At 40.6% G+C, this 27,162-nt stretch overlaps 1 protein-coding gene and 1 pseudogene across 2 annotated transcripts in view; both read right to left on the reverse strand.

Annotated features, from left to right (window-relative positions):
• The window catches only part of ADAM17 (ADAM metallopeptidase domain 17), a 54,662-nt gene that overhangs the window by 14,922 nt on the left and 12,578 nt on the right, over window positions 1-27,162 (reverse strand). The window contains exons 3-12 of the mRNA XM_082643175.1: window positions 20,009-20,139; window positions 19,149-19,237; window positions 16,990-17,158; window positions 15,811-15,944; window positions 13,712-13,801; window positions 11,667-11,780; window positions 8,263-8,407; window positions 8,066-8,154; window positions 5,651-5,803; window positions 924-1,123 (exon numbers count right to left, since the gene is read on the reverse strand). Of these exons, the coding sequence (XP_082499301.1) occupies window positions 924-1,123; window positions 5,651-5,803; window positions 8,066-8,154; window positions 8,263-8,407; window positions 11,667-11,780; window positions 13,712-13,801; window positions 15,811-15,944; window positions 16,990-17,158; window positions 19,149-19,237; window positions 20,009-20,139 (1,314 nt within the window). The remainder of the gene's footprint in view (window positions 1-923; window positions 1,124-5,650; window positions 5,804-8,065; window positions 8,155-8,262; window positions 8,408-11,666; window positions 11,781-13,711; window positions 13,802-15,810; window positions 15,945-16,989; window positions 17,159-19,148; window positions 19,238-20,008; window positions 20,140-27,162) is intronic.
• Window positions 22,308-25,086, reverse strand: LOC309816076 (ubiquitin-conjugating enzyme E2 Q1-like; annotated as a pseudogene). Its single transcript has one exon. The product of its transcript is annotated as a ubiquitin-conjugating enzyme E2 Q1-like (transcript).

Here is a 27,162-nt window from a genome sequence, read left to right on the forward strand (position 1 = left end):
CAGTGGCAGCGCAGGGGCTCCTGGCTGGGTCTCCCACCCCTGCACGGACCCCCGGGTCAGCGCTAGCAGCACCCGCGCGTGGCCCATCTGCCCTCCTGACGCAGACGCGCGCAGCACAGTGGTCCAAGGTGACGTAGCGCTAAAACGTCTCGGTGTCCGTGGGTTTCAGTAACTCAGTACAGTAATGCAAAGAAAAAGAAAGGACTTCCCTGGCGGTCCAGTGGTTAAGACTCCACACTCCCAACACGGGGGACACGGGTTCGATCCCTGGTCAGGGAACTAAGATCCTACATGCCACGTGGCACAGCCAAAAAATTAAAAAAACAAAACAAAACGAGAAGCCCACAAGGCAACAGTGGCCAAGCAAGTAGTCAGCCCTATCAGGATTTACAATGTTAATATGCACTGTATACCGTTAAATCTGTTACCATAAATTAAAGTTTTCCCCCCTACTTGTAAGCCAGGCACTGGACGTTAAAAATGGAAATGTAAGTACCTTCTAACTTGTAACCTGCTTCCTCCACAGTTTCTGGGATTAAACAGTATTCTTCAACACTATTTACAGTACAGACACGCAATAATTACTTGATGTCCCAGGACTGTCCTTTTGATTGTTTCCCGTATTTTGTTATTATAAAAGAATGTAGCCATGAACACCCCGCCAGATCATCTTTGCACACCTCTGTTTCCTCAGAGAAGAGTCTTTGTACTACGGCATCGCTACGGCAGAGAGGATGCGGGATGGAGGATGTGTGATACACGGTCACACTGCTTTCCAGAACACAGTCTTCTCGCCGTACAGGGCGGAAGGGGTAAGCACACACTTGCCGGGCCCTCGGAGGAGCCTAGAGCCCCGCGCTTCCAGCCCGCTGTCGCGAGGACCCTTGCAGGCGCCCAGCTCCGCGCCACGCCGCGCCCCTCACCTGCACTGGACGCCGGGCCTCAGCGTGCAGTCGCTGTCGCAGCAGCTGTCGTTGTTCAGGTGCATGATGCCGGGGTCACACTCCTCCCCCTCGTCCACCCTGGAGTTCCCGCACACTTTGTTGCTGCGTTCTTGAAAACACTCCTGGGCCTTACTTTCAATGGTCTTATAGATGGACTGTTTACTGCAGTTTGAAAACATCTTAGGAGAAAAGAGGCCACACAGGACCCAAAATAACATAAAAATTCATTCCCAGGTGGTGTTTGTGCTTCTTTTCCAGGGACAAACTTCAACACAAAAGCCACAATCAGAACCACCTTGAAGGTATGTCAGGTTCCCTGTCACCTCTAAATGTCATTTGTATGGAATTCAGTCATGGCCCTCTGCAAGATGCTAAAAAGGTGATGTGAACGTGGTTATTTAACAGCCTATAAAATTCTTCACAGGAAAGTAAGCTACACGAATGCTGAGACCAAACACCCCAGCCAGTCCGGCACGAGCAGAGAGTCACCAGACTCTAAGCCACCCCAGGCTCAGGCACAGGCCCCGCTGCAGGGACACTGAGAACGGGGCACAGGCGGCCGTCTTCCTAGATGTAACGATCCAGGCCTGCAAAACACGGTCTGCTCTGGTTTACCTCTTCATCTTTCCCTGAATATTTACATCAATGATCCATGTTTAAAGTGCTTAAATAGTTGAGCTTAGTAAGAGGCATGTTATTACATATAGTCTATTTAAAAATTAAATTCCAATTTATTACCTAAACGTTGTCATGAGTCCCCAAGATCTTAGGTTTCTTTGAGTTTCTCCAGTTGACCAGCATCTCAAAGGAAGCCTGAACCCTAGCTTGCCCACCTGGTGTACAGAAACATGAAAATGACCTTCTAAATCTGGGCATTTTTACCTGGAGCTCTAAATCGGAGTCCCTTTCCCAAACCATCTGAAATTATCAAGAAAAGCGGAACAAGACTCGGGTAAAACTCAGCGTGGGTACTTCTAGAGGTAGGGCCGCCACAGTTTGCAAATGGCTAAAATGGCTTCACTTTCAACCCAGACAAGGGCCATGAGACCCTGAGGAGCAGAGAGCACAGGACGCTTATGAAATAGTATAAAATATACACTGGTCTCTGGCCCCAGTTCCTGGCACAGAGCTCCCGAAGCCCCTGCAATTTCCTGGGTCAAAATGGGAGTGTCTTTTGTTGTAATGAGCCGACTTGGAGTGGGCTCCTTGGTGGCTCCTGGATGGGGGCTGGTCACCAAAAGGACCAAGCCACCATGAGAAGCTTGGAATTTTCAGCCCCGCCTTCCATTCTCTCTTGAAGGGACAAGCGCTTAAAACGGAGCTAATGGCCGATCGTGCCTATGTGAGGAAGCCTCCATAAAATCCCAAAAGTACAGGGTTCAGAGAGCTTAGGGGTTGGTGGACACATGGGGGTGCTGGGAGAGGGGTGCACTCAGAGGCAGGGAAGCTCCACGCCCCTTCCCACACAACCTCGCCCTGTGCATCTCTTCCATCTGGATGCTCATCTGTATCCTTGATCATAGCCTTTTATCATAAACCGGCAAACATGTTTCCCTGAGTTCTATGAGCCGCTCTAGGAAATTAACTGAACCCAAGGAGGGGGTCATTGGAACCCCCAATCTATAGCCAGTTGCTTAGAAGCACAGGCGATGACCTGGGCTTGTGAGTGGCATCTGGGGATGTGGGGGGGGCACGCAGCATCAGGGCACTCTTATGGGACTAAGCCCCTAACCTTTGGGATCTGATGCTATCTCCAGGAAGAGAGGGTCAGAACTGAGTTAAACCCAGCTGGCGTTGCAGGAAACAGCTTGGTGTAAAGAAAAACCGCCACATTTGGTGACCAGAAGGGTCAGAAGTGAAGTGGGCTCTAAGAATAGTAAAGTAGACACACAGGAAGAAACACACAAAAGGGAAGAACTGGGTTTTCCCTACACGGGAAGAAAAAACTGAATTGATGTTCCTTTTTAACCCTCCAAAGGTGACTGTGACCACTGAAGCAGATACAAAAGAATTACTCTCCGAAAGACACTGAAGACCACATCTCCCTAAACAGAAACACTAACTGGATTTTTTTTAAAGGCCCTTCCAATGTATTTTTATAGTAAAGACATTTTTAAGGGGCCTGGTTATTTCAGTCTAAACCTCAGGCAGTTAGTATTTTGCTGCGTTTATTCACCAGCACTGCGGACTCATGAGCTCAATTCTACCAGTTCATTATGGGAGGCCAGGTCCTTATGAATTCAAATTCACACTGAACCAATAAGAAGATCTCTTTGCTAATTTATCAGAGTCACACCCCCAAGCAGCTGGACCCCCAGACAGAGCTGAGGGAAAAGTGACCACTTCACTCTCACTTTGGCTGCCTCCACGCTCCCCGAAGACCTCTGAGCCCTCTCTCTGTATCCTTATCACACCCCCTTCTCCTCCCACCAATAAACTCTAAGAGGTTACAATCCCTAATGCCGTCTGCTCACAGCAGAGCCCGTGGCTTGATACTTCTCAGTGGCTTGTCTGGTGTAAGGTGCCAGGTCCTGTCTTTCTAGGTCGAGGAACCACCTTATTTTTGTCCTGGAGCCTTTTTTACCTAATTAAAAACATTTTAAGGAATTAATTTTAATTAAGGAATTAAAATGTGGACTAGAAGATGCTCAGTATCTTTTTACAAGGAGATTGCTACTTGGGTAAACCAAACTATTAAAGAAAATACACTTGGGACAAAATAAATAAATGGATAAAGTGTTCTTCGCTGACAGACTAGCAGCTCCAGAAATAAATGGCTCTGCCCAGCCTCCATTCTCATTAGCGAGTTCTTACAGGGCTGTTCCAAGAGCCCATGGGAGAAGTCTCACTTAGAAAGAACTTGTAACAGGATGAGTTAGCACCATGCACGCTCACCTGAACAGTCTGCAAAGTAAAACATTTTACCCCAAAGTACTGACGCCATCCTCATGACCAAGAAGCAGTGACTAACAGCTAGACCTGCACTGTCTAATACGGCAGCCACTAGCCATACGTGATTATTTAAATTGCTTTTTCTCACCACATATTTCACACTTTTTATTACAGAAACGTTCAAGCATCTATAAAGTGGACAGAACGGATTCATGAATGCTCACATGGCCCCTCACCAGCTTCAGCAATTATCAACTCATGGCTTCGTGACTCACCTATACCCTCACCACTTTCCCTCTGTTCCCACACTGTTTCTTGTTGTTGTTGTTTGGGTTTTTTGCAGCTTTATTAAGGCATATTTTACATATCACAAAATTTACCAGTTTAAATTGTACACTTCAGTGATTTCTAGTAATTTTACCAAGCGATGAAACCATCACCATAAATCAGTTTTAGAACATTTCATCACCTCAGTAAGGTCCCTCAGATCCTTTTACAGGTAATGCCCATTCCCACCTCCAGCCCCAGGCAACCACTACTGAATTTAAACAAAACAGAATTTAAAATTCAGTTCCTTGGTCTCTCCAGCCACATTTCAAGTGCTTACTGGCCACATGGCGCTAGTGACTACTATATTGGGTACAGCAGATAGTGTTTCCCCCATCACAGAACCTTCCAGTGAACAGGGCTGAACTATAATGTACATCACTAGAAAGAGAGAGACAACCTCTGAAAAACAGAGAAAATTTCAATAGGTTGTGTGATACAATGGAAGAACAGGCAAAACAGGTAGTCCCTCAGGCACAGGTGGTCCAGTGAAGGAAAAATAAAGCATAACAAGCAAAGAAAGAGAGGAATGGACTTTACACCTAACAGCCAAAGAAAACGAGATGCAACAAACAAAAAACATGACCAAAAATACATGAGACCAGAATTTTAAACGGCAGGGACAGGGCCAGGGAAACACAAAAGTAATCCTTTCCTCTGGCTCCTAGTCAGGCTTTATTTAAAAGGGGATTCAGGACAAAGAACTTGACCTTCCTTCCTGATGAGATGCAGATGGTTAGCCCAGCCCCCAGCCCACTTAAAGTCAGCACAAAACCACAGTATTTGATGCCTCATGCTGCTCAACTTCAAGTATAAGGAAGAAGGACCAGACAGACATCTATGAACACCTGCAGTTCAGGCTCTACGAGTTAGTCACAGCCACTCTTAGGAGAGTCTCTGAAGCTGTTTACCATGTCCCAAGTCAATGAGTACTGTGTACCCCACCAGACACCCTCAAAAATCGTTCCTCTGTTTACCTGACAAATATTTATTATGTACCAGCTACCCTGAATAGGCACTGGAGACAGCCGGTAACCAGAGAGGCAAGGAAGGGCCCTACCCACAGGACGCTGACATCTGGCAAATTACGTATTTTTTTGCAAAGGTTTATTAAAACGTGCAAATTGTGAAGCAGTGTAGGGTTAATATGAATGACAAACCTGTAAATGAAATGAAAGGAAATTTTTAATGGAAAGCCTGAGCCCACCAGATCCTGCAAACTAGGACTCCAGTGCAAGCCATTATATTAAGTAATTAATTTTCCACACAGCCCAAACCAACACATGATCATCTTTGACAACAAGCAGTCCAGACGAGCAGATTTAGATGGACCATGTTTCACTCTTAACACACACAACCAAGTTTCAAGGTACTTTGTAATCTGCAGTTCCATCCCTAGAATGGAAAGCTCTTCTGAGCTCTCATTATAATTAAACATAGCCTCTTTCTTTCCTAACCGCATTAAAAAAGCTCCAAAAGATACGTACCTTATTGTTCTCATGGTCGCCACTCACAGCTATGGGATACATAACATACTTTCCTCCGTGGTCCTCATTTGGGGCACATTCTGCTAGACCATCTGGATCGTGTTCTGCTCCAAAATTGTGCCCCAGTTCATGAGTTGTAACGAGATCAGCTTCCTGAAGGATCATGCAGAGAAAACATTATTTCCTAATACCTAACCATCAAGTGCTTTGGCCAGTTGGGCCCTGCTGTCTTAGATGTTGGACTATGACTTCTTCTATCAATTATAGAAATTAAACAGGATTCATGGGATTTTATTTAATATTGTAAGTAGTAGTATAAGGATGAATTTAAATCAATGTAAGAAAATATAACTTAAAAGATATACTGGAACACTCTTACTGAGGCACCAAACATTGGCCATTCCAAAAACTGCCTGGCACCAGTAAACCAAATCGCTAACAGTCAATCATCCAAGCCTCCTGCCCCTTACCCCAATCACACTCCTGTTAAGATCTAACTATTGCGGGGTGGGGGTGGGGGGTGAAAATAAGACAACTGAAGAACAACAAAACAATGTCCCTTATTCCAATGACTGAATTCATGTCCAATGACAATCTTAATGACCTAGAGGATTTTATTTATCAGAATCCAATTAAAGGGCTGCACTGAACTGATGAGATCACCAGAGGACTTCTACCTGAATGTAACAATGAATTTGGCCAGTAAAGCTAAAAATGTTCCCGTATTTAACTGCAAAAAATAACAAATTTATTTACTGATTTTTTTCCTAAGAGGGGGGAAAAAATCACTCCATAGAATCTGAAAAAATTTGTATGTATTTTGCAAGACATGGGAATTTTTTTTAAGACAGAGTCCCAATTCTGAAACCAGCGTGTTGAAGATTACCAAGTGTTTATATTAAAATGGTAGTAAAGAAAACTTTGCATTTTTAGCAAAAAAGTACTCAAATCCCAAAGGTGCAATATGGAGAAGTGATTCCAAACTGTGCTTTGGAAAAATTCATTAGTGGATTCTCTAACAGACTGACACTTTAAAAACATCGAAGCAATTTATTTTTTGTTCTGTGTGTCTTATAATAGAAAAATTCTGTAAGACCAAGGAAAACATGTCATGAAATCAAACCACTGATGATGCTGTGATACCAAAAAGGTAAAGGAGTACCATAAGAAACAATTTTGGAAATTAAAAAGCTTCCAAAAACTGCTTAGTATATTTTTCTTCTCTCATCCCATTTCACTTTTTTTAAATCAACCAAAGTCTATAATTTATATTAGGGTTCACTCTTTGTGTTGCACTTTCTATGGGTTTTGACAAACAGGTGTCTTATTTCCATCATTAAAGTATACAGAATAGTTTCAACACCTGAAAAAATCCTCTGTGCTCCACCTATTCATCCCTCCCCACTGGGGAAGCAACCACTGGCAACCACTCATCCCTTTCCTGCCTCCGTGGTTTTGCCTTTTGCAGAATATCATATAGATGGAATCAAACAGATTGGTTTATTTTACTTAGTAATATACATTTACAGTTCCTCCATGTCTTTTTATGGCTTGATAGCTCTTTTTCTTTGTTTTTTTTTTAAGTGCTGAATAGTATTGCATTGTCCGGATATAACAGTTTGTTTATCCATTCACCTACTGAAAGGCATCTTGGCTGCTTCCAAGTCTTGGCAATTACTAATAAATCTGTTATAAACATCCGTGTGCAGGTGTCTGTGAGGGCTCCTTTGAGTGAACGCTAAGGAATATGGTTGCTGGATCCCATGGTAACACCAGAGTAAGTTCAGTTTTATGAGAAACTGCCAAACCATCTTCCTAAGTGGCTGCACCATTCTGCATTCCCACCGGCAACGTTTGAGAATTCATGTTGCTCCACATCCTCGCTAGCATTTGGTGTTACCAGTATTTTGGATTTTAGCCATTCTAATAGTTGTGTAATGGTATCTGCTTGTTGTTTTGATTTGCAATTCCCTAACAGCATATAATGTTGAGCATCTTTTCATATGCTTATTTGCCATCTGTATATCTTCTTTGATGAGGTGAGGTGTATATTAAGATCTCTGGCCAATTTTTAAGTTGGGCTGTTCAGTTCTTTATTGCGGAGTTTTTAGTATATTCCTTATATATTTTGGATAGCAGTCCTTTAACAGGAGCTGTAGATGAAGGGCTCCAGAAGGGATGTCTTTAGGGAAAACAATAATCCCGACTTGTCTCAAAAGAAATTTGACAGCTAACAATTATTTTCTTCTTTATACGTTTTATTTTCATATTTCCCACTAAAAGCATACATCTTTTTAGGCACAAACAAAAACAGTATGTATAGCTTTTAAAAAAGATACCTAAATAAATATGTAATAGCTCAGGTCCTACTACAATAAAGTCAAAATCTACACTTTTAAAAATTAAAGAACATACCTTTGTAAGGATGGTTTTACCATAATTTTTTGTGCTGGTCAAACCACTATTCAAATAGATATATTTCTTTCCAGTTGGACTATAATAAGCTACAGGAAAAAGGAAACAGAAACAAACTGCTTGTTCAATACAGAATTATAACATAATCCAATCACCTTGCTATCCCCACATATTTATACAACAAATGGAAAACTTACCCTTTGGGCAAACACCTCCATGACTGTTTGCTCTGGGAGAACCAACATAAGCTAATCCAAGAGTTCCCATATCAAAATCTTGGTAGGTGAAAAGATGTGCTAGGCAGACTTTAGATGCTTCTTCAGCTATATCAAAGCTAAATTGCTTTTAAAAAAACAAAGTACTCTTAATTAGATTAAGTTACATCAGACTAAAAGATATGTCAACTTAATATTCCAGAATACTACCATACTTTATGATTGCAATTTTTTTTACATTTTTTTAATTGAAGTGTAGTTGACAGACAATATTATATAAGTTACAGATATAGTCATTCACAATTTTTAAAGGTTATACTCCATTTATAGTTACTATAAAATAGACTATATTCACCATGTTGTACAATATATCCTTGTAGCTTATCTTACACATAACAGTTTGCACCTCTTATCCCCTACCCCTATTTGCCCCTCCCACCTCCCCAACTGGTAACCACTAATTTGTTCTGTGAGTCTGTTTCTTTTCTGCCACATTCACTACTTTGTTGCATTTTTTATTTATTTGTTTGTTTGGTTTTTGGCCGCACTGGGCGGCATGTAGGATGTTAGTTCCCCGATCAGGGATGGAACCTGTGACCCCTGCAGTGGGAGCGCCAAGTCCTAACCACTGGATCGCCAGGGAAGTCCCCTGTACTTTTTAGATTCAATATATAAGTGATATCATATAGTATTTGTCTTTCTCTGACTATTTCACTTAGCATAACACCCTCCAAGTCCATCCATGTTGTTGCAGATGGCAAAGTTTCATTCTTTTTTATGGCTGAGTAGTATTCCAGAGAGAGAGAGAGAGAGAGAGAGAGAGAGAGAGAGAGAGAGAGAGAGAGAGAGAGAGAGTGTGTGTGTGTGTGTGTGTGTGTGTGTGTGTGTGTGTGTGTGTGTGTGTGTGTGTGTGTGTGTACGCCACATCTTCTTTATCCATTCATCTACTGATGGACACTCAGGCTGCTTCCATATCTTGGTAACTGTAAAAAATGCTATGAACATTGAGATGCCTGTATCTTTTCAAATTAGTATTTGTTTCTTTGATTGATTGCAGTTTTTCACCAGCAATCACAAAATCGTGCGGTACAGTGCTCCTTACCTATGGTTCTCACTCACCTACACAGATGAGAAGCACACTGTCAACGGGGAGGGTGCAAAAAGGAAAGAGCCTGGAGCTTTTTATAGCGTTTCGGAACTAGGAGGGTTGATGTGAACATGTGCAGTTCAGCACCAGGAACGCTCTGATTCTGCAAGGCGCAGGGCTTTGATGCTTCTTCCAGGGGATCTCAGCACCTCATACCAAAACAAATCCCTCTAAAGGACTTCAAGGATTCTATTGGTTTTGTAGGGGTTTTAAAGTTTGCTTTGGTTTTACAATGTATAGGAGTTATGAACTTATAGGAAAACATATATACCTAGTTTTGTGTTACTAAAATTAAGATAAAAGTTCATTCAAGTCAGCACTGGTGCTTTGGGTTTTTTTTTTTTTCTTAAAAGGGGTCCACATATTACTTTATTTTTTTCATTTTTTAATTTTTTGGCCACACCACACGGCCTGCAGGATGCCAGTTCCAGACCAGGGACTGAACGCGGGTCCCGGCGGTGAAAGTGCCAAGTCTGAACCACTGGACCGCCAGGGAATTCCCCAGACGGGTCCACATGTTACTTTTAAAACCTCTACCATAACAGTCAGAGACTCCAACTTAAAAAGACTGATTTTTTTAATGCTTAAAATGAGTGGTCGGAAAGCCCCGTATATGGAATGAGGTGTTCCCGGGAGCTGTCTCCCTAGCCGCATAGGGATTTTGATAAGTTCCATGATAATAGGCTTAGGCTCTGGGACACTCCTAGGAGCCTTAGGGAAGAGAACTGGAGAGGAGCATCTGCAGAGGCAAGTCATCCCCTGTTGTTCCTCCCCTGGTGTGAGTTGTCTGGAGGCCCCCGGAAAAGCAGAGGTGGGATCGTTCAGCTGCCCTAGGTGTCTGGAGATCTGGCCACCTGCTTTTGGCCTTGTCATCACTAGCTCTGTAACTAAACGTAGACAAGTCATTTAACCTTGCTGTTAATGGGCTGAACTGTGTCTGCCTCCAAAATTCATAGGTCGAAGTCCTAAGTCCTAGCAGCTCACAATGTGACTGTATCTGGAGACAGAGCCTTCCTTTAAAGAGGTGATGGAGGTAAAATGAGGTCATGCAGATAGGCCGAATCCAAAATGTCTGGTGCCCTTACACACACAAAGGGAAGACCATGTGAGGACACAGAGAGAAGACGGCCACCCTACAAGCCAAGGAGACAGAACTCAGAAGAAGCTAACCTTGCCAACACCTTGATCTCAGGCTTTCAGCCTCCAGAACTGTGAGAAGATAAATTCTATTGTTTAAGCTGCCCACTCTGTGGTGCTTTATTATTGGCAGCCCTAATAGACTAATACACTTGGCTGAGTCTCTTTAGAAGAGTAATGGTGCTATCTCAAACAACCTCTCCAGTGGCTAGTGGCCTACGTTAGATAAGGTATGTCAGAGTATTATACAGATACAGCACTCTATGGATCTCAACCTAATAATATCCTTTAATTCCATTCAAGCTTTGAAAACTTGATTTCGCTTTGGCCTTGTTGAGACTCTAACCAGAGAACCCAGATAAGCCACACTGTGCCTGGTCCAACCCTAGAAACTATCAGATAAATAAAGATGTTGTTTTAAGCTGCCAAATTTGCAGTGATTTGTTACAGCAGCCACAGGAAACTAACACATTAATAACACAGTAAAAGATAAACACTATCACTTCACAGGCGGTCATCTTACAACAAAGCAATAGGACACACAGACAGAAACTGAGATCATGTGACAAAAAGGATAAATCATATCTTGTCAAGGCAAGAATCCATATGACACAGAATGTTTATGTTATCTTTAAATTTGTTACCAGAATAAAAACTCAAAAATTTTAAATTTCCATAGAGAACTTTCAGATCTCCGAGTTATACTTCTACCATCTAATACATTTTCATACCATTTGGTAATTACTGACCTAAAAGATCTACTGATAAGCTTCAAAGAGACCTGAACTAACAAAATGGTGTGTAAAAAATCTGTAAGTTGGGTATCCCTCTATTTTCTACAGGCCTATTACTTCACTAGATTCGCAGAGACATTACGGTTAAGAAGCATTGCTTTGTAGCATTTTTCGCTTTCCGTTCTGCCCACCTTGCTGTCTGCCCTGCTGCAGGGGATAAGGTCACTGTTGGATCAGCTGGGGTGGGCTGCCCCTGGTTTTCAGTCACCTTTCCTAAGATGCCCCTTCATTAATACAGACATGACCCACGTTTTTAGGAATCAGAAAATGGTGTTAAACAGTATCACTTTCAGGTTTCCACGACCTACCTCTAGCAGCATCTTCACATCCCAAGCATCCTTTTCTTCACTTGGGTAATTTTTTGCCATATTGAAGTGCCTTTCACCAGGTCTCACCTCTTGTGGAGACTTGAGAATGCGAATCTATACTTAAAGAGATAAAATACTTAGAACACTTCGGAAGAAAGTCACAAGACTGAAATAATACTGCATTGTTTCAGCTATTCAAAAAAAGACCATCTACCATTCTTTAAAAAAAAAAGTTTTAGAGTCAAAATTCCATAAAATTCTTCAGCTCTAGTATCTGTTTAATTTAAAAACAAACTGAGAAGCAAATGGTATGGAAAACACATATGTCAAAGAATGACATACATTTATAAATGTACTCCTGAAAGTTGATTGCCTCTATATTTAGTTGGAAAAAATGAAAACCTAGGTTCCATGAGCCTAAAATAATTTATTCCAACTATAGTCACTGATTCAGAGATACGGAACAGTAAGACGTACAGCGCCGCACACCACAGGAGTAAGAGCACAGAAAATAAGGGCTTTTCCTTACACGCACAGTACAAATCCATATTAATCCTAATTTTTTAAAAAAGGAACAAAGGTTTCTCTCCAAAGGAGATGAAACATATAGGTTGGAAAATGTGGCAAAGGAACAGAGCCATGCTCAGCTCACTGTTTCCGGTATCTCTTCCAGATCTGCCTGCAGAGGGGATGCTGGGGTCTGCTCCGCCACCATGTGGTAAGCTCACTGGGGCGGCTCTGCAGCTTTGGCGGTGGGTGATCAGGATCAATTCTGCGATGAACTAGGTGAGGGCCCACTGTGACGGCATATCTAAACCGCAGCCTCCAGCCCACCTATCATCTTCAAAGAAACGGGTTTTTTAATCTCCTATCACACCTAATTTTTTCAATGGTTTCCAAATTTTAAAGCAAAAAGGAGCTTTATTTATTGGTCTCCTAAAACTCAAACATGATGCAGCTATTTTAAACAAGTGAGACACCTTTATTGTACCATAATGGAATAATCACCAACATATTCATGAAATGAAAAAGCAAGGTGCAAAAGAGTACAACATACCACGAATATGTCAAATGCACACATATACAAACACATGCTATACATGCATAAGATCTCTCTGGAAAGATATGGATGAAACTAGTGACACGGATGTCTCTGGGGAAAGGAACTGGTTTGACAATGGGTAGAGGTTGAGGAGACTTACTTTTCACTGGCTTTTGTACCGTGTATACATTACCTATTCAAATAATAACTTAAAAAAGAAAATGCAAAACAGTAAAAGAATGGAAAAGGGGAAAATAATTCTCTTAGTTTTCTACAAGTACTATAAAAGTTTAGCATTTATAAGTATGATTTCAAAAGCTTTTTTCTTTTTATTCTCTAAATTCTAAACTATAGAACCTATAAGAATATGTCTAGTTTAGTACAAAGAGCCTGGAAAAAATAGAGAAAATAATTTCCTGAATTTACATGTCAAAATGTCTGTCCGAAGCAACACCCAATTTCAGAAGTCTTGTTCATCAGTCTTATCAATTTGGAACAATTTTTACTATGTGATATAATTAGGATGACATTAATACATCATTGCTGGACATACTCTATTGACAGATAAGAACTCAGGAGATATTTGGGAAAAGAGATCTAATGGTTCTGTATGTATAAATGCCTTGCAAATGTACACAGTATTTTTAAGTAAATGTTCTAAGCATTCAACAATACGTGCTAGAATTCTAACTAAAGACATTAAGCATAATCATAGAAAACTAAAGCAAGGCAGGGGATAAAAAGGCCATGAATTCAGAAAAAAGAGAGATCATAGCACCATACGGCGGCTTTCTGCCTAAAATAAGCCTAAGAAAAGAATAGTTCATAATCTATAAATAATATCAAAACACTGTTAAGTTTATCAGATAAAAATCACTGGCATTTCAGAATATTTAACTACCAGTAAAGTAGAAGATAAGTTTCTGGGTTGTGAAAACAAGTGACAAATACTTACAACACATAACTTAGCTGAGTATTATAACCCACATCCATTGATAAATACCTGCTCTATCTGTATTCCATAACCTTTAAAACCTGCATTGTCCCATGAAGTGTTCCGATAGATGTCATCAACTCTGTCAATTAGCTCTATCTGTGTGTATAAAAAAGCGAGAGAAAGACATTATGTATATCTTTACCACTCTTTGCAATGTAATATAAGTTCTGCAGGGGTAAAAAAAAAAAATCAGTTCGGATAAAATACCACTGTAAAAGTTGCACCAATTACAAGAACTAGCATTAAGATGTTAAGGCTTTACGGTGACAGCGCTAATGAAGAAACTGTTCCTAGCCTCAAACTTAAAATGTTGCTACCAGAACAGAGCAGTGGTACAGTTCATCCCAAATTTCAGGTAATCAACTGCACAGGGAACCAAAATATCAAGTAACAAGTTTTTTAAAAACTGCCATTCCAGTCAACTACGGAAATGAAAGTTAAAAGTCAATCAATTTACCTAAAATATTCCAAAAAATAAGTACTCTTTTCATTCTATCTCTTGCCACGTACCTCAGAAAAACATCTTCTTCAGAAAGAGGTAAGGAACAGTGACAGATACTGCTAACCCTACACCAGACACTCCCTGGGCAAAGTTCAGCACCAAGGACCAGGTAGAAAGAGAGAGAGAGGAATGAGTCTCACCACACCTCCTTTCTCCTGTCCTCTGATTTGGGAAGGTAGGTAGAGATTACTGAGGGAGGAGCCACAGTACAATAGCCAAGGACAATTCAAACTACTGAATATATAGAAACAGAATACTCATTACCAATCTGCTCCTCAAAGAGGAGATTTTATCGTTCAAAAACTGGGTAAATGAGGTTTGTTCTCGCAGCTGTGAAGCACATTATACATCTAAGAAATTGTTCTTTGCTTATACTAACTGTAAACCAAGAAATGCAATTTTTTTTTTTTTTTTTTTTTGCGGTACGCGGGCCTCTCACTGTTGTGGCCCTTCCCGTTGCGGAGCACAGGCTCCGGACGCGCAGGCTCAGCGGCCATGGCTCACAGGCCCAGCCGCTCCGCGGCCTGTGGGATCTTCCCGGACCGGGGCACGAACCCGTGTCCCCTGCACCGGCAGGCGGACTCCCAACCACTGCACCACCAGGGAAGCCCAAGAAATGCAATTTTTAACACCAGACCTCTCATTATATTCATATTCTTGGTGTAATGAACAAAGAAGCAAACTAAGAGCCCCTAATACAAAACCCACACTAAGAAAGAAGCTTTTCAAGAAGGGCTCTCTTACTTAGGAACCAGAACTATAGTGACTTCACACACGACTCCCACTACCCTCCTAATAAATTCACTTGACAGGGAAGGGAAGGGAAGGGAAAGGCAAGGAGAAAGACGTCTTTGCTGCACCGGGCTCTGCACTACGAATGAATAGCTGCATTCTCTTCTATTCCCTCAACATCATTTCTGTCAGTGCCAAGTTATCACGAGGAATGAGGTCATACTGACAAAAAAAATGTCAATGAAATATGATTCCCTTGACTTTTAAAATTACAATAGTAAATGCTTAAAAATCCAGCATCAACACTTCTGTAATCCTGCCTTCAAATCTTCGCCCTGTAGTTAGTTATGACCACAAAAGTCCCATCTAGTTCATCCAGTTACAGTCCAACAATTAGCTATTTTATACCAGTGCAACATAAACAAAACTGACCAACTCCTCTGATATATACATATAAGCAAAAATAATACATACAAGTTCATACAAATATCAATACTTTCTTCCCCCATCCATACGTGTCACCAACACGATCACTGCCATTATAGCAGAGACGTTTTCACAGAGTTCACTTCTATAAAGAAGGAAGGCCTACGTTATGAACTTTCCCTAAACATAATATGCATAAAAATTCTGATGTGCAGAAAATCTTAGTTGAAAGGCAAAATGGGGTTTCAAAAATTTGAAACTAGAATCTCTATACAATAATGTGACAACCTCAGGTGACAGCCCTCAAATATTCTAGGAAGTCACAGAGCATCTCAAACAGATCTCATTTCACTACGTTCATATTATAGCAGTCTTCTCTTAAATGGAATTTGCCTACCTACGTGAGCTTTTTTGTCCATTACCTCATCCAGTATCAAACACTTACCAAGTAGTTTGTAGTTGTACTCTCTTCGCCTCTGCCCATGTATCTGTAAAAGCGATGATCTGCTACCACCAATAATTTACACGTGTTCTTCAGGGGATTAGGGTCAGCTCTTCTCTTCACCCGATGAACAAGCTCTAATATGAATTTGGATGCACTATTAAATCAAAATTCATCAAAACAAGGAGTTTTTTATAGTAACATTTTAAATCTACCGTATTTTTGAAACAAATATTATTTGAGCTCAGTATCCTTAACGGTATGTTGAACAGGAAAACAATTTGGAGAAAGACAAAAAGTGAAAAGTAATATGAGGTTTTCAAATTGCAGAATTCAAAACCAAGGAAAAGTGCAAAAGTACTTAACAGAATAAAACAATCACCTATCTATTGCTGGGCTATGAGGTGTCATTTTCTTCTAGAAGAAGTCTACAAATTAACACAAATAACAGTAAAAATATCCAGATAATCAAACATTAAAAAATTAGTGGGGATTCCCTGGCGGTCCAGTGGTTAGGACTCTGCATTTTCACTGCTGAGGGTGCAGGTTCAATCCCTGGTCGGGGAACTGAGATCCCACAAGCCATGCAGGGCAGCCAAAAAAAAAAAAATTTTTTTTTTGAAAAATTATTTTGTGTCAACAGGTCATTTTTTCTTATCAAATAATCACACTGTTTAAGAATTGAGTTATATACTAAAATGCTAGTCATATTTTTCTAAAGTTTTCAAAAATGAGGACAGAGAATTTCTCCGAGATGGGTAGATGGTCTTTAAAGGACTCTAAATTCATCTGTCCCAAGACTGATGATTTGCTTCTTTCTAAACAGGACAGACCTCTCTTGCTACCAACTAATTTCTTATAAACTTATCTGAAGATTGTGTTTTCACAGTACTATTCTGTCATGTCTAAATACCTACAAATGAAAATATTTTCCCTCAGATTATTCCATTTCCCCTTTCCCCAATCTTTTTTAAAGTCCAATCTTTATTGCCATCATTATTTTCTAGTGTTTTCAATCCTTACAGACAAAAAAATCAAGAAATTTCTGAACAAAACTATTTTCAAGCCAAATACTATAGTCACTTGATAATCATGTTCTTTTTTTATCAATTAACAACCACCCCTACTGAAGACAACTGTTATGCTTGCTTCTTATTTGAAATATATATTTTTTAGTCTTACCATCAGGTGGCTCTCTGCCTACCAGCCCTTTTGGAAGCAACTCTTCATCATCCGCCTTTATATAACCACACACTTTTGGAGACTGCAAACGTGAAACATTCTTGATATCTTCAGATTTATAAACTAACACTCTTTTGTCTTTAGTATCATTAATTAGTCTCCAAAGTGGCTAAAATAGAAAACAAATATAACTGAGTTGGAAAATATAAAAATTCCTAAATATTCAAGTCTTACAACATCCTTTCCCTATTTTTAGATAACATTCATTTCCAGGTTAAGTAAACTGACTAGTCAAAACAAAGATCTTCTCTGTAAGGACAATGGTCTCATCAGAACCAGAGAGCTCATACAGAAAAGATTCTGTGTATGTATATGTGTGTGTGTATGTATCTCCATATCCGTCACAGAAATTAACATCAAAACCTCAAGGAGACCACTTCACACCCACTAGGATGGCTGTCATCAAAAAGACATATAACAACAAGTATTGGCAAGGATGTGGAGAAACCCTCATCTACTGCTGGTGAGAATGGAATACGGAATATAAAATGCAGTCAATGTAACATGGTGAGAATGTAAAGAGCAGCCACTATGGAAAACAGTCTGGCAGCTCCTCAAAAGGTTAAAAACAGAGCTACCACAGGACCCAACAATTCCATTCCTAGTATATTATACACCCAAGTCAATGAAAATATATGCTCACATAAAAACCTCTTCAAAAATGTTCATAGCAGCATTATTCATAACATAAGTAGAAATAACACTAATGTCCAACTGATGAATGAATAAGCAAAATGTGGTATATCCAAACAATGGAATAGTATTTGGCAATAAAAAGAAATGGTGTATTGGACACGTGCTATAACATGAATGAACACTGAAAACATTCGAAATGAAAGGAGCCAGACACAAAAGACCACATGTTGTGTGACTGCATTTTTATGGAAATGACCAAGCAAATCTAAAGAAACACAAAAGACAAATCTAAAGAGACAGAGAGTAGATTAGTGGTTTCCTAGAGCTGGGAGGGTTGGGGCGGTGGGGGGGGAAGTGGGCTTCTAAGTAATAAACCACTTTTTCAATTTAAAAATTATTAATCTCATGCAAAAGTACTTCAATAAACCTGATGAGTTTACTTTTAAGTGAACATCTCACAGGGAAATGTTAATTATGGTCATTTTTGTACTTAGTGAAACCGAGAGATACAGATGGAAACAGAATTCCTAACTGTCCCAAAGGGAAATATTGGGAAAAGTGAGGCATCTGAGCAAAATTAACTTGGATCCTAAATGCACCCGTTTTGGATTAAGAATTAATAGATGATCCTAAGGAAATAAGCAATCCTGTGCACTGTGGCAGAAACAACGCTGTGCATTCCCCACACAGTTTTATCTTTCTGAGCACAACAGATTATCTTTCCCAGCCTCCTTTGTAGGCAGGTCAGAGACAAGAGTTTCTGGAACATGGGTGGAAGTGATGTAGGCCACTTCCAAGCCTGGCCATAAAAATCCCCTGTGGGATCCTCCAGCTGTTTCCCTTCTGTGGCAACCTCAGAGAATATGTGTCCATGTTCCAGAGTATTCTCATTTTCCTAGAGATGCAGAAACACTTCAACCCACAGATCTGTAGCAAACGTTTTGTTTTCTGGACTAGTATCTGACATACAGCCATGTGTCTCGCACAAATGTGGCCAGTTTGCTCTTGGTTTCTACTGCTAGGATTTCAGTGGAAGAATGGCCAGAGCCTGAGTTTCCTACAGTTTCCTCTTTTAACTTCTCAAGACTATGAACTATCACCTTTTATAGATCTTGCATTTCCAGGGCATCTAGGAAAGAAGATTTCACCTTCATCTTTGAGAAGGATTATTAGAGAAAGAATAAAGAAAAAATGAGTGAGTTTCCTCTTCCCATTATCCATCTCACATGTGACTTTCAATTATTGTACTTAAAAATACAGAGCGCATCCTATGACAGCATGTTAGATATATAAAATATATATATATTTTTTTTTACTCATCTATTTTTCTGGTTAAAAAAAAATTTAAATACAAGGAGAAGTTCAGTATAAAGACCCTTTTCTTCTTAAAACAACTGCATAATGGCTTTCTAAACATCAGAGATATATGCTCCTGATAAAAAAAAATGCACATGTAGACTTACCTCTATATTATATTCCGCCCCATCTGTGTTGATTCTTATTGTAATATCATCATCTCCTATGTGGGCTAGAACCCTAGAGTCAGGCTCACCTTAAGAGAAAAAAAAAGTCATTATTAAAAAATATTTAAATCAAAAAATAAACTATGCACTATCAATAAAAATCAAGCAAGCCCTTCTACAGAGTGAAATGTGCCCAGGCACTGTGGAGATGTAAAAAACACAGGCCCAGATAGCAGCTGGGTTTTCTCACTTAAGGAGGAGCCACAACTCTAGTCATTTGAAATCGGCCTCTTTCCCTGAAGCCTCTTATGAGAATTATCTAGTGTGTTATAGAACAAAACAAACAAAGTGTAGATTTTCTTCTGGAATAACTTTACCTACTTTGGGGTAAGAAAGAGGAGGCAGAAAGCATGATTCAGAATATACAGGTCTTGAACTGTACTACTTGGGTATTTTAGTGCCATTTTTTTCATATTGCAGAAAATTTTCCAGAAGTAAACTGCAATTGCTTGTTTAATATATTTTCTTAAATAAATACATGATAGGATCACAGAGTCAATTATTTTATCTCCTATCTTCCCTGTTTACAATCTCATAAGGGAAGTCGACAATCCCTCCCTGAAGACAAAAGGAGGTTAAATTTGTATGACTTAAGAGGAAATCTGTTGTAATCATGAAAACAGCCAGTTAGTATGACATGCTGGATAATACCCATTTCCTCCTGTTTTAATGTTTCTGCTTCCAGACTTAGCACTTCTTTGACACCCCTTTTTCCTCCCCTCAAAAAAGAATACACAATCTAGTTCAATATGGACACCTAACCCCCCAAGCACAAAGGAAACAAATGAGCACCTACTAACCAACCACATGTCCACTGAAGAAGTCCTGCCATTTGACGGGGTACTCGCTTTCATCTTTCCCATCTACCACCACGACTTTGAAATTTTGGGAAAAGCGTTCAGTACTTGATGTCAGGTATAATTTAAAATGCCTAAAGAAAGAATGTATCTGAACTTTAAGCACATAAAACAGAGGCCTAATTTTCATTTAATTAAACTTACTTAAGAAAAGAGTTGACACTTGAGTTTACATTAACAAAGTACTATGCAAGTTATAACTATTGTTTTACTTAGTTATAAGGTACTTAGAGTGTTGTTATCTCCAGTAAAGACAAAACAGACTAGTTTCTTTAGTTGTAAGAACCTGGCAGACCCAAAGAAACTAAAAGTGGGGGGAAAAAAGATTCAAAGAGCTCATATATTCATCTTTTCTGGAGACTCGGAAAAATAAAGAAACACAACTGGATAGTTTAAGCTGGAGTTCTGCTTATCTTAAAAATTTAGGGAAGACTGATATTACTGGATACCTTTCATTGAACACCTACTCTGTACGCTGTCTCCACCTCACACAGTAAAAACTGAGACTTGGAGATTAATCAACATGCTCAAGGTTCCACAGCTGGTAAACAGAGGAACCGAACACTGAACCTGGCTTTTACTTCAAACGCCTGCATTGCGGTGCCTCCAGCAATCAGCTGCTCTTACTGCTGCACAAAATTAATAAATATGCTACTTTCCATGTTTAAAAGCAGCATGCTTCTTTTCTCCTTCTAAAGAGAACTTACCCTGAAAAAAGTAATCCACAATTACCATGAGGAAAATAAGTATCAGGTATCCAACAAAGATATCAAAATACACACTCCAGTTCTTTAGTTGGCTTAATACTCTCTTGTACAAGTTTCATTCCTGACATAAAAACTGGACATGGTGAGCAAGAATTTTCAATGATCATTTACAAAATTCTTTCAATGTACCCAAGAACACCAAAGATAAAGGTATGGTTTTTATCTCAGCCACAGGAACTAATTTTGTCAGCTATGGTGTTGAAAATATAAAATGTTACAGGTTTGGTGAATCGAAATTGCCAGGAAGAATCCAGAGTGGGACTATCTCCATGGCAACACTTTTTTTTTTTAAACTTGTTGAGCATAACAAGGTACTGCAGTTTGTTTGTGGGTTTTTTTTAATGGTCATTGGGAAGGAAACACAATAGAACATAATCTCAGAAAACCTTGGAACATTTTCTCCTGCTACCTTAAAACGCACCTTCCCAAACACAGTTATGATTTTTTTCCCGTCAGCTACGCTGAGAACTTTGAAAAGAAAAGCATCCCTCCTGGGAATTCCCTGGCAGTCCAGTGGTTAGGACTCTGTGCTTTCACTGCCGAGGGCGTGGTTTCGATCCCTGGTTGGGGAACCAAGATCCTGCGAACCGGGTGGCACGGCCAAAAACAAACACAAAAAAGCAAAAAAACGGAACAACAACAACAACCAAAAAGAGCATCCCTCTTATAAATGCCTTATTAGTTAGTTTTAGACTCTCTAGGAGTCTCAATACTATTTTTACTTAATGTTCTTTCCAGGAAAATCACTAGAATTGCACCCTTCATTTTCTACATTAATCTTCTATGTCGTAAGGAAAAGAACCAAGTGTTGGTAAAATTCCTGTTTTTTGAGTTTCCAATCTTCACCTTTGAGCTATAAAACCTCCAAAAGGATATGTCAGTCAGAACTTATATTTTACTTTATCCTTCCCAAATTATGTGAAATCGTGTACTTACAGACTTCCTTTAGCAATTTATCTTTCTGACTTTTAAGGATTTACAGTGACTACAAACTGGCGTTAATCAGTCTGAATTAACATTATTTTCGTATCTTTTTTTTTGGGTATATACTGTAAAATGATCACCACAAGTCTAGTTAACATCCATCACCGCACATAGTTACAGGTTTTTTTCTTGTGATGAGAACTTTTAAGATCTACTCTTTTAAGGTCTAACTTTCAAATGTGTAGTACAGTATTATTAACTATAGTCACCATCATTACATCCTCATAACATGTATTTTATAACTGGAAGTCTGTACCTCGTATCTATTTTTTTTATAGTGTTTTATTTATTTATTTTTGGCTGTGTTGGGTCTTAGTTGCAGCACGCAGGCTCAGTAGTTGTGGTGCACAGGCTCAGGTGCCCCGCAGCATGTGGGATCTTAGTTCCCCGACCAGGGATCAAACCTGTGTCCCCTGAATTGGAAGGCGGATTCTGAACCACTGGACCACCAGGGAAGTCCCCATCATATCTATTTTTAATGGTCCATTTAGCTGGGTATATATCTCTCTCCTTCCTTCCTCCTCCTTTCTTTGTGGCTACATTGGGTCTTCATGGCTACATGCAGGCTTTCTCTAGTTGTGGCGAGCTGGGGCTACTCTTCGTTGCAGGGCACAGGCTTCTCATTGCGGTGGCTTCTCTTGTTGCAGAGCATTGGCTCTGGGCGCACGCGGGCTTCAATAGTTGTGGCTCATGGGCTCTAGAGCACAGGCTCAGTAGTTGTGGTGCTCGGGCTTAATTGCTCTGCGGCACGTGGGATCTTCCCAGACCAGGGCTTGAACCCATGTCCCCTGCACTGGCAGATGGATTCTTAACCACTGTGCCACCAGGGAAGTCCCTGCTTTCATTTCTTTATCAGTTCTAGCCCTCTTCAAATATTTTGAGATATTTCACTTTTTGTTTGCTTGTTTATTTGTTTTGTAACAACAGAATTTCATTTCACGTGGTTCTGGAGGCTGGGAAGGCCAGGATCAGGGTACTGGCAGATTCAGTGTCTGGTGAGAACCCACTTCCTTGTTCAGAGACTGCTACCTTCTCACTGTGTCCTCACATGGCAGAAGGGATGAAGGAGTTCTCTGGGGCCTCTTTTATTTCATGTTTTATTTTATTTTATTTTTTGGCCACATGGCATATGGGATTTTAGCTCCCTGACTGGGGATCGAACCCACACCCCCTGCAGTAGAAGTGTGGAATCTTAACCACTGGACCACCAGGAGAGTCCCTGTGGGCTCTTTTAAAAAGGCACTAATCTCATTCATGAGGGTTCCACCCTCATGACCTAATCACCTCCCAGAGGCCCCGCCTCCTAACACCATTGCATTGGGGGTTAAGATTTCAACAGATGCATTTGTGGGGACACACACAGTCTACAGCAGTCATTTTCACAGTGGACCACCAGGTCAAAGGGGCATAAACACCCTCCAGTTTCTGTTTCTCCTGAGGCCTGGGAATTCATCTCTTCCTAGGTTCCTGTGTATATTTCTTTTCTTTTTTTATTGAAGTATAGTTTATTTACAATATTGTGTTAGTTTCAGGTACACAGCAAAGTGATTCAGTTATATATCTATATATATATGTATACATCTATATTTTTTTCCCGATTCTTTTTCATTATAGTTTATTATAAGATATTGAATATAGTTCCCTGTGATACACATAAGTCTTTTATTTTATATACAGTAGTGTGCATTCTGTAAATCCCATAATCCCAATTTATCCACCCCCTTCCCCTTTGGTAACCATAAGTTTGTTTTCTACGTCTGTGAGTCTGTTTCTGTTTTGCAAGTGAGTTCATCTGTACTAATTTTTAGATTCCACATATAAGTGATATATATGTATAACTTTTTCCAAAAAAATTATAACATTATCAAAAAAGTATTAAAATATTTGTATTATTTTTTTTCAAATTAACTGTAATTGTTTTCCCAAAGATACTTTTTTTTCATACACACCCATCACACACGGTAACCAAAAAAAGCAGTGTACATGAAATAAGAGAAAATAAATTAAAAATCCTTACCATAGCATAGGTAAGGAGGCCCTAGGCTGGAGCACAGCTGAGTTTCCAGCAATATAATGAGGCTCAAAAGTTTCTTTTAAGAATGCCTGCTAGCAAGGGCTCTAGCCAGGTGGCTGGTTGGTCTGTAAGTCAGTCTTGAGTTTCAGTTCTGTGTTTGTTTGTTTGTTTGTTTTCTTAGCATTTAGAATAGTCATCATTGTCCTGCAATAGGCAGAGCTATCACGTCCAGGAAAAATGAGGGAGGGAACCACAGAGGCAGTGTGAGATCCAAATACAGCATTCAAAGGTAATTGGTCCAGTGGTGCCTAGGGAAGGAGGAAGGGGATGGCACTCCCAGGTTAGCCATCTTCCTTCGGGGGTGTGTACTAGCCGTCTTCTTCGTGGATCTGCACCAAGGGCTTGTAGGACTCCTGTACTCTTGTCAGGCTGTATTGAGATTTGCTGGCTCCAAACTGCACTCGTGCTTTTCCCTTCACCAGTGTGGCACTGATCTGCATGATCACTGACTCTACTGAGTAGGCACTGCTCCAGCCCTGCGTGGTGAGAAGTTCCATGCAGATGGCACCTCTGCCCATAACATACCCCCAGGAGAGGACTGGAGACACAACCCTGACAAACGGTGCGTCAAAGGGAAAGTTATCTTTAAAAGAAACGTTAAGTAAAAAGAAGTCAGCTCCTTTCTTCTCTTGAAGATCTGGAGATCGTTGTGCAAAGCGCTGTACTGGTCAACTTTGAGGAGTCTGACATTCCAATCATCCAGACTGTCATTCACGAGTTCGACTGCATAGTTTCCACCTCTGAAACTCTGTGATGGGTATATATCCCTGAGCTCCTTCGTCAGCCGGTCAGTAGCCTGCACCGAGCCATTTAAGTAATCTTGCCTCAGGTTCTTTTTAATTTTCTCTAGTATAGCCAAGTTTTCTTTTCCGATGCCATCATCTTCAGATTTCTTGCCCTCAGCTGGCTCTTTTTCTTCCATTTCATAGTAATCAGCAGCCAAGTTAGGGTCATCGGACTCCACTGACCAGACGGGGGCACAGCAGGGTATAACTCCGGGATGTTGCAGTGGATGCAGACGGGATCCCCAGGCACCGAGCCCCGTGGGGGGAGATGCGGTGCAGGCGCGGCCCCCTCACTCCGGCCCCTCCGGCCCCAGCCAGCAGGAACTCGCAGCTCAGCTCGTCCAGGCAGGCGCTGGCAAGGCGGAAGCGCTCGTGGCCGCGGTGAAAGGTGGACTCGGCAGGGCCCCCGCCCTGGACCCACCCCCACGGGCCACCCCGGGTGCCACTCCCTGGCCCCCCGGCTGCTGCCCCTGCGGCTGCGGCTGCGGTTGCTGCATCCTCCGCTCCGCTCCGCTCCGGGGTCGGCGAGCCGGGAGCCTCCGGCCTCCGCCGCCACCGCCCTCATTACTTTAATAGTAATACTATTTCTTGATTTATAAAAAAGAGGGAATGTAACTTCTGGGTAAATTTCAAACTTTTTTTCCCCCATAAGATTAGTCTTTAACTCATCATACAATCTCTCAGTGTTTCCATGCTTTTTCAACCACTAATAATCACATCAAAATTTAATGTTATCTTAAATTATTCTGCTTTCCTCCACCATCTAAAAACAGAACATCTCATTTACCATCACCATCCAATAATGAGTGGCTTCATATAGGCAGTTCAGCCCTCTACAATTCGATCATTTCAAGTATCCCTTTTTTTTTTCTTTTAAGCTTCAATAACACAGTATAACAGAAAAGAAAGGGTATAGGCTTTGGATTCTGACACACCCGACTCAAATCCCGCCTCCACCACCGACTGGCTGTTTGATCTCTTCTGAACCTAATTTATCTTCATCTATTAAGTGGAAGTAATGCCAACTACTAACTGAATGGTTTTGAGGGTTAAGTGAAATAAACTACTTTAAAGTACCCGGGACAAAATTCTCATATATTGTTAGACACATTTCCTGTTAAACATTTAAGATGAAAATTTAAATTATAAATTTCTCTGCTTCCTTACACAGAGGGAAGATAAGGAGATGTTGTTTAACATTTCCTTAACGAATCAATGGCATCTATGAAACATGAAAGAGAAGTATGTTGGGCTATGGCAGTGTCTGACCCTAGAGTAAGGATCCTACAGGCTACCTCAAGTCTAACTTCAAAAGAAACCCAGAAAACTGAACTTTGAGTTCTTGTCGTTTTAAAGCCTTCTCCAGGCCTCCTTTGCTCCTACTCGTTTCTCGCTGCTAGGTCTCCACTCCTTCGTCAAACTCTTCACCAGCATAGCAGAAATAACACAGTAAGTCTGGAAGTCAGACTTGTGTTCAAATCCTTTATCTTCCACCTTCTAGCTGAGTGACTTTGGGCAACTTACCTAACCTCTCTGAGCCTCAGTTTTTCTTTGCCTTCAAAAAGAGAGTAACAAAGACTTCTATGCAAAGTATGGTGAGAATTAGAGATAATATATGTAAAGTGCCTACTGAAGTAAATACCTGATAAACTATAGCTATTATTAATATCACCACTCTGCTCAAATTTGCTATAGGTGAAGCTAGATAACCTATACTGCAATATTCTGGCATAAAATCCAACAAAAAGAAATCATTCAAAAATCATCTAAGGATGATGGCAATAACTAGGAAAAATAAAGATACAGTAAAAATATTTGCATAGAATATCAGTAACACGTGTGATGATGGAGTCATTTCCTTAATACCAAGCACGACTACAATTCAGTAACCCAAAGGATAAACCCAATAGAAAAATGGTAAATGGATACGAAAAGGCAGACAGAAAAATACCTTATAAACGCATGAAAAGATGATCAATTTTACACAAAATTAAAATCAAAACATTTGTGAGGTACCATCCCCTTTCAGAGCAAGAAAAGTCAAAAGTGGATAAAACCTAGTATTGGCACGGATAACAAGAGGTAGGGGCTTCCCTGGTGGCGCAGTGGTTGAGAATCTGCCTGCTAATGCAGGGGACACGGGTTCGAGCCCTGGTCTGGGAAGATCCCACATGCCGCGGAGCAACTAGGCCCGTGAGCCACAACTACTGAGCCTGCGCGTCTAGAGCCTGTGCTCTGCAACAAGAGGGGCCACGACAGTGAGAGGCCCGCGCACCGCGGGCACCACTTGCCACAACTAGAGAAAGCCCTTGCACAGAAACAAAGACCCAACACAGCCAAAAATAAAAATAAATAAATTAAAAGAAGGCTCAACATTAAAAAAAAAAAAAAAGAGTGTGCTCCTCTACTAGGACATTTAAAAAAAAGAAAAAGAAAGAAAGAAAGAGGTAAACTCACACGCTGTTGCCAGAAGAAGAAATTGGTCTA

The sequence above is a fragment of the Mesoplodon mirus genome (genome assembly GCF_964341445.2).
Source record: "Mesoplodon mirus genome assembly, chromosome: 14".
In the NCBI taxonomy this organism is placed as follows: domain Eukaryota; kingdom Metazoa; phylum Chordata; class Mammalia; order Artiodactyla; family Ziphiidae; genus Mesoplodon; species Mesoplodon mirus.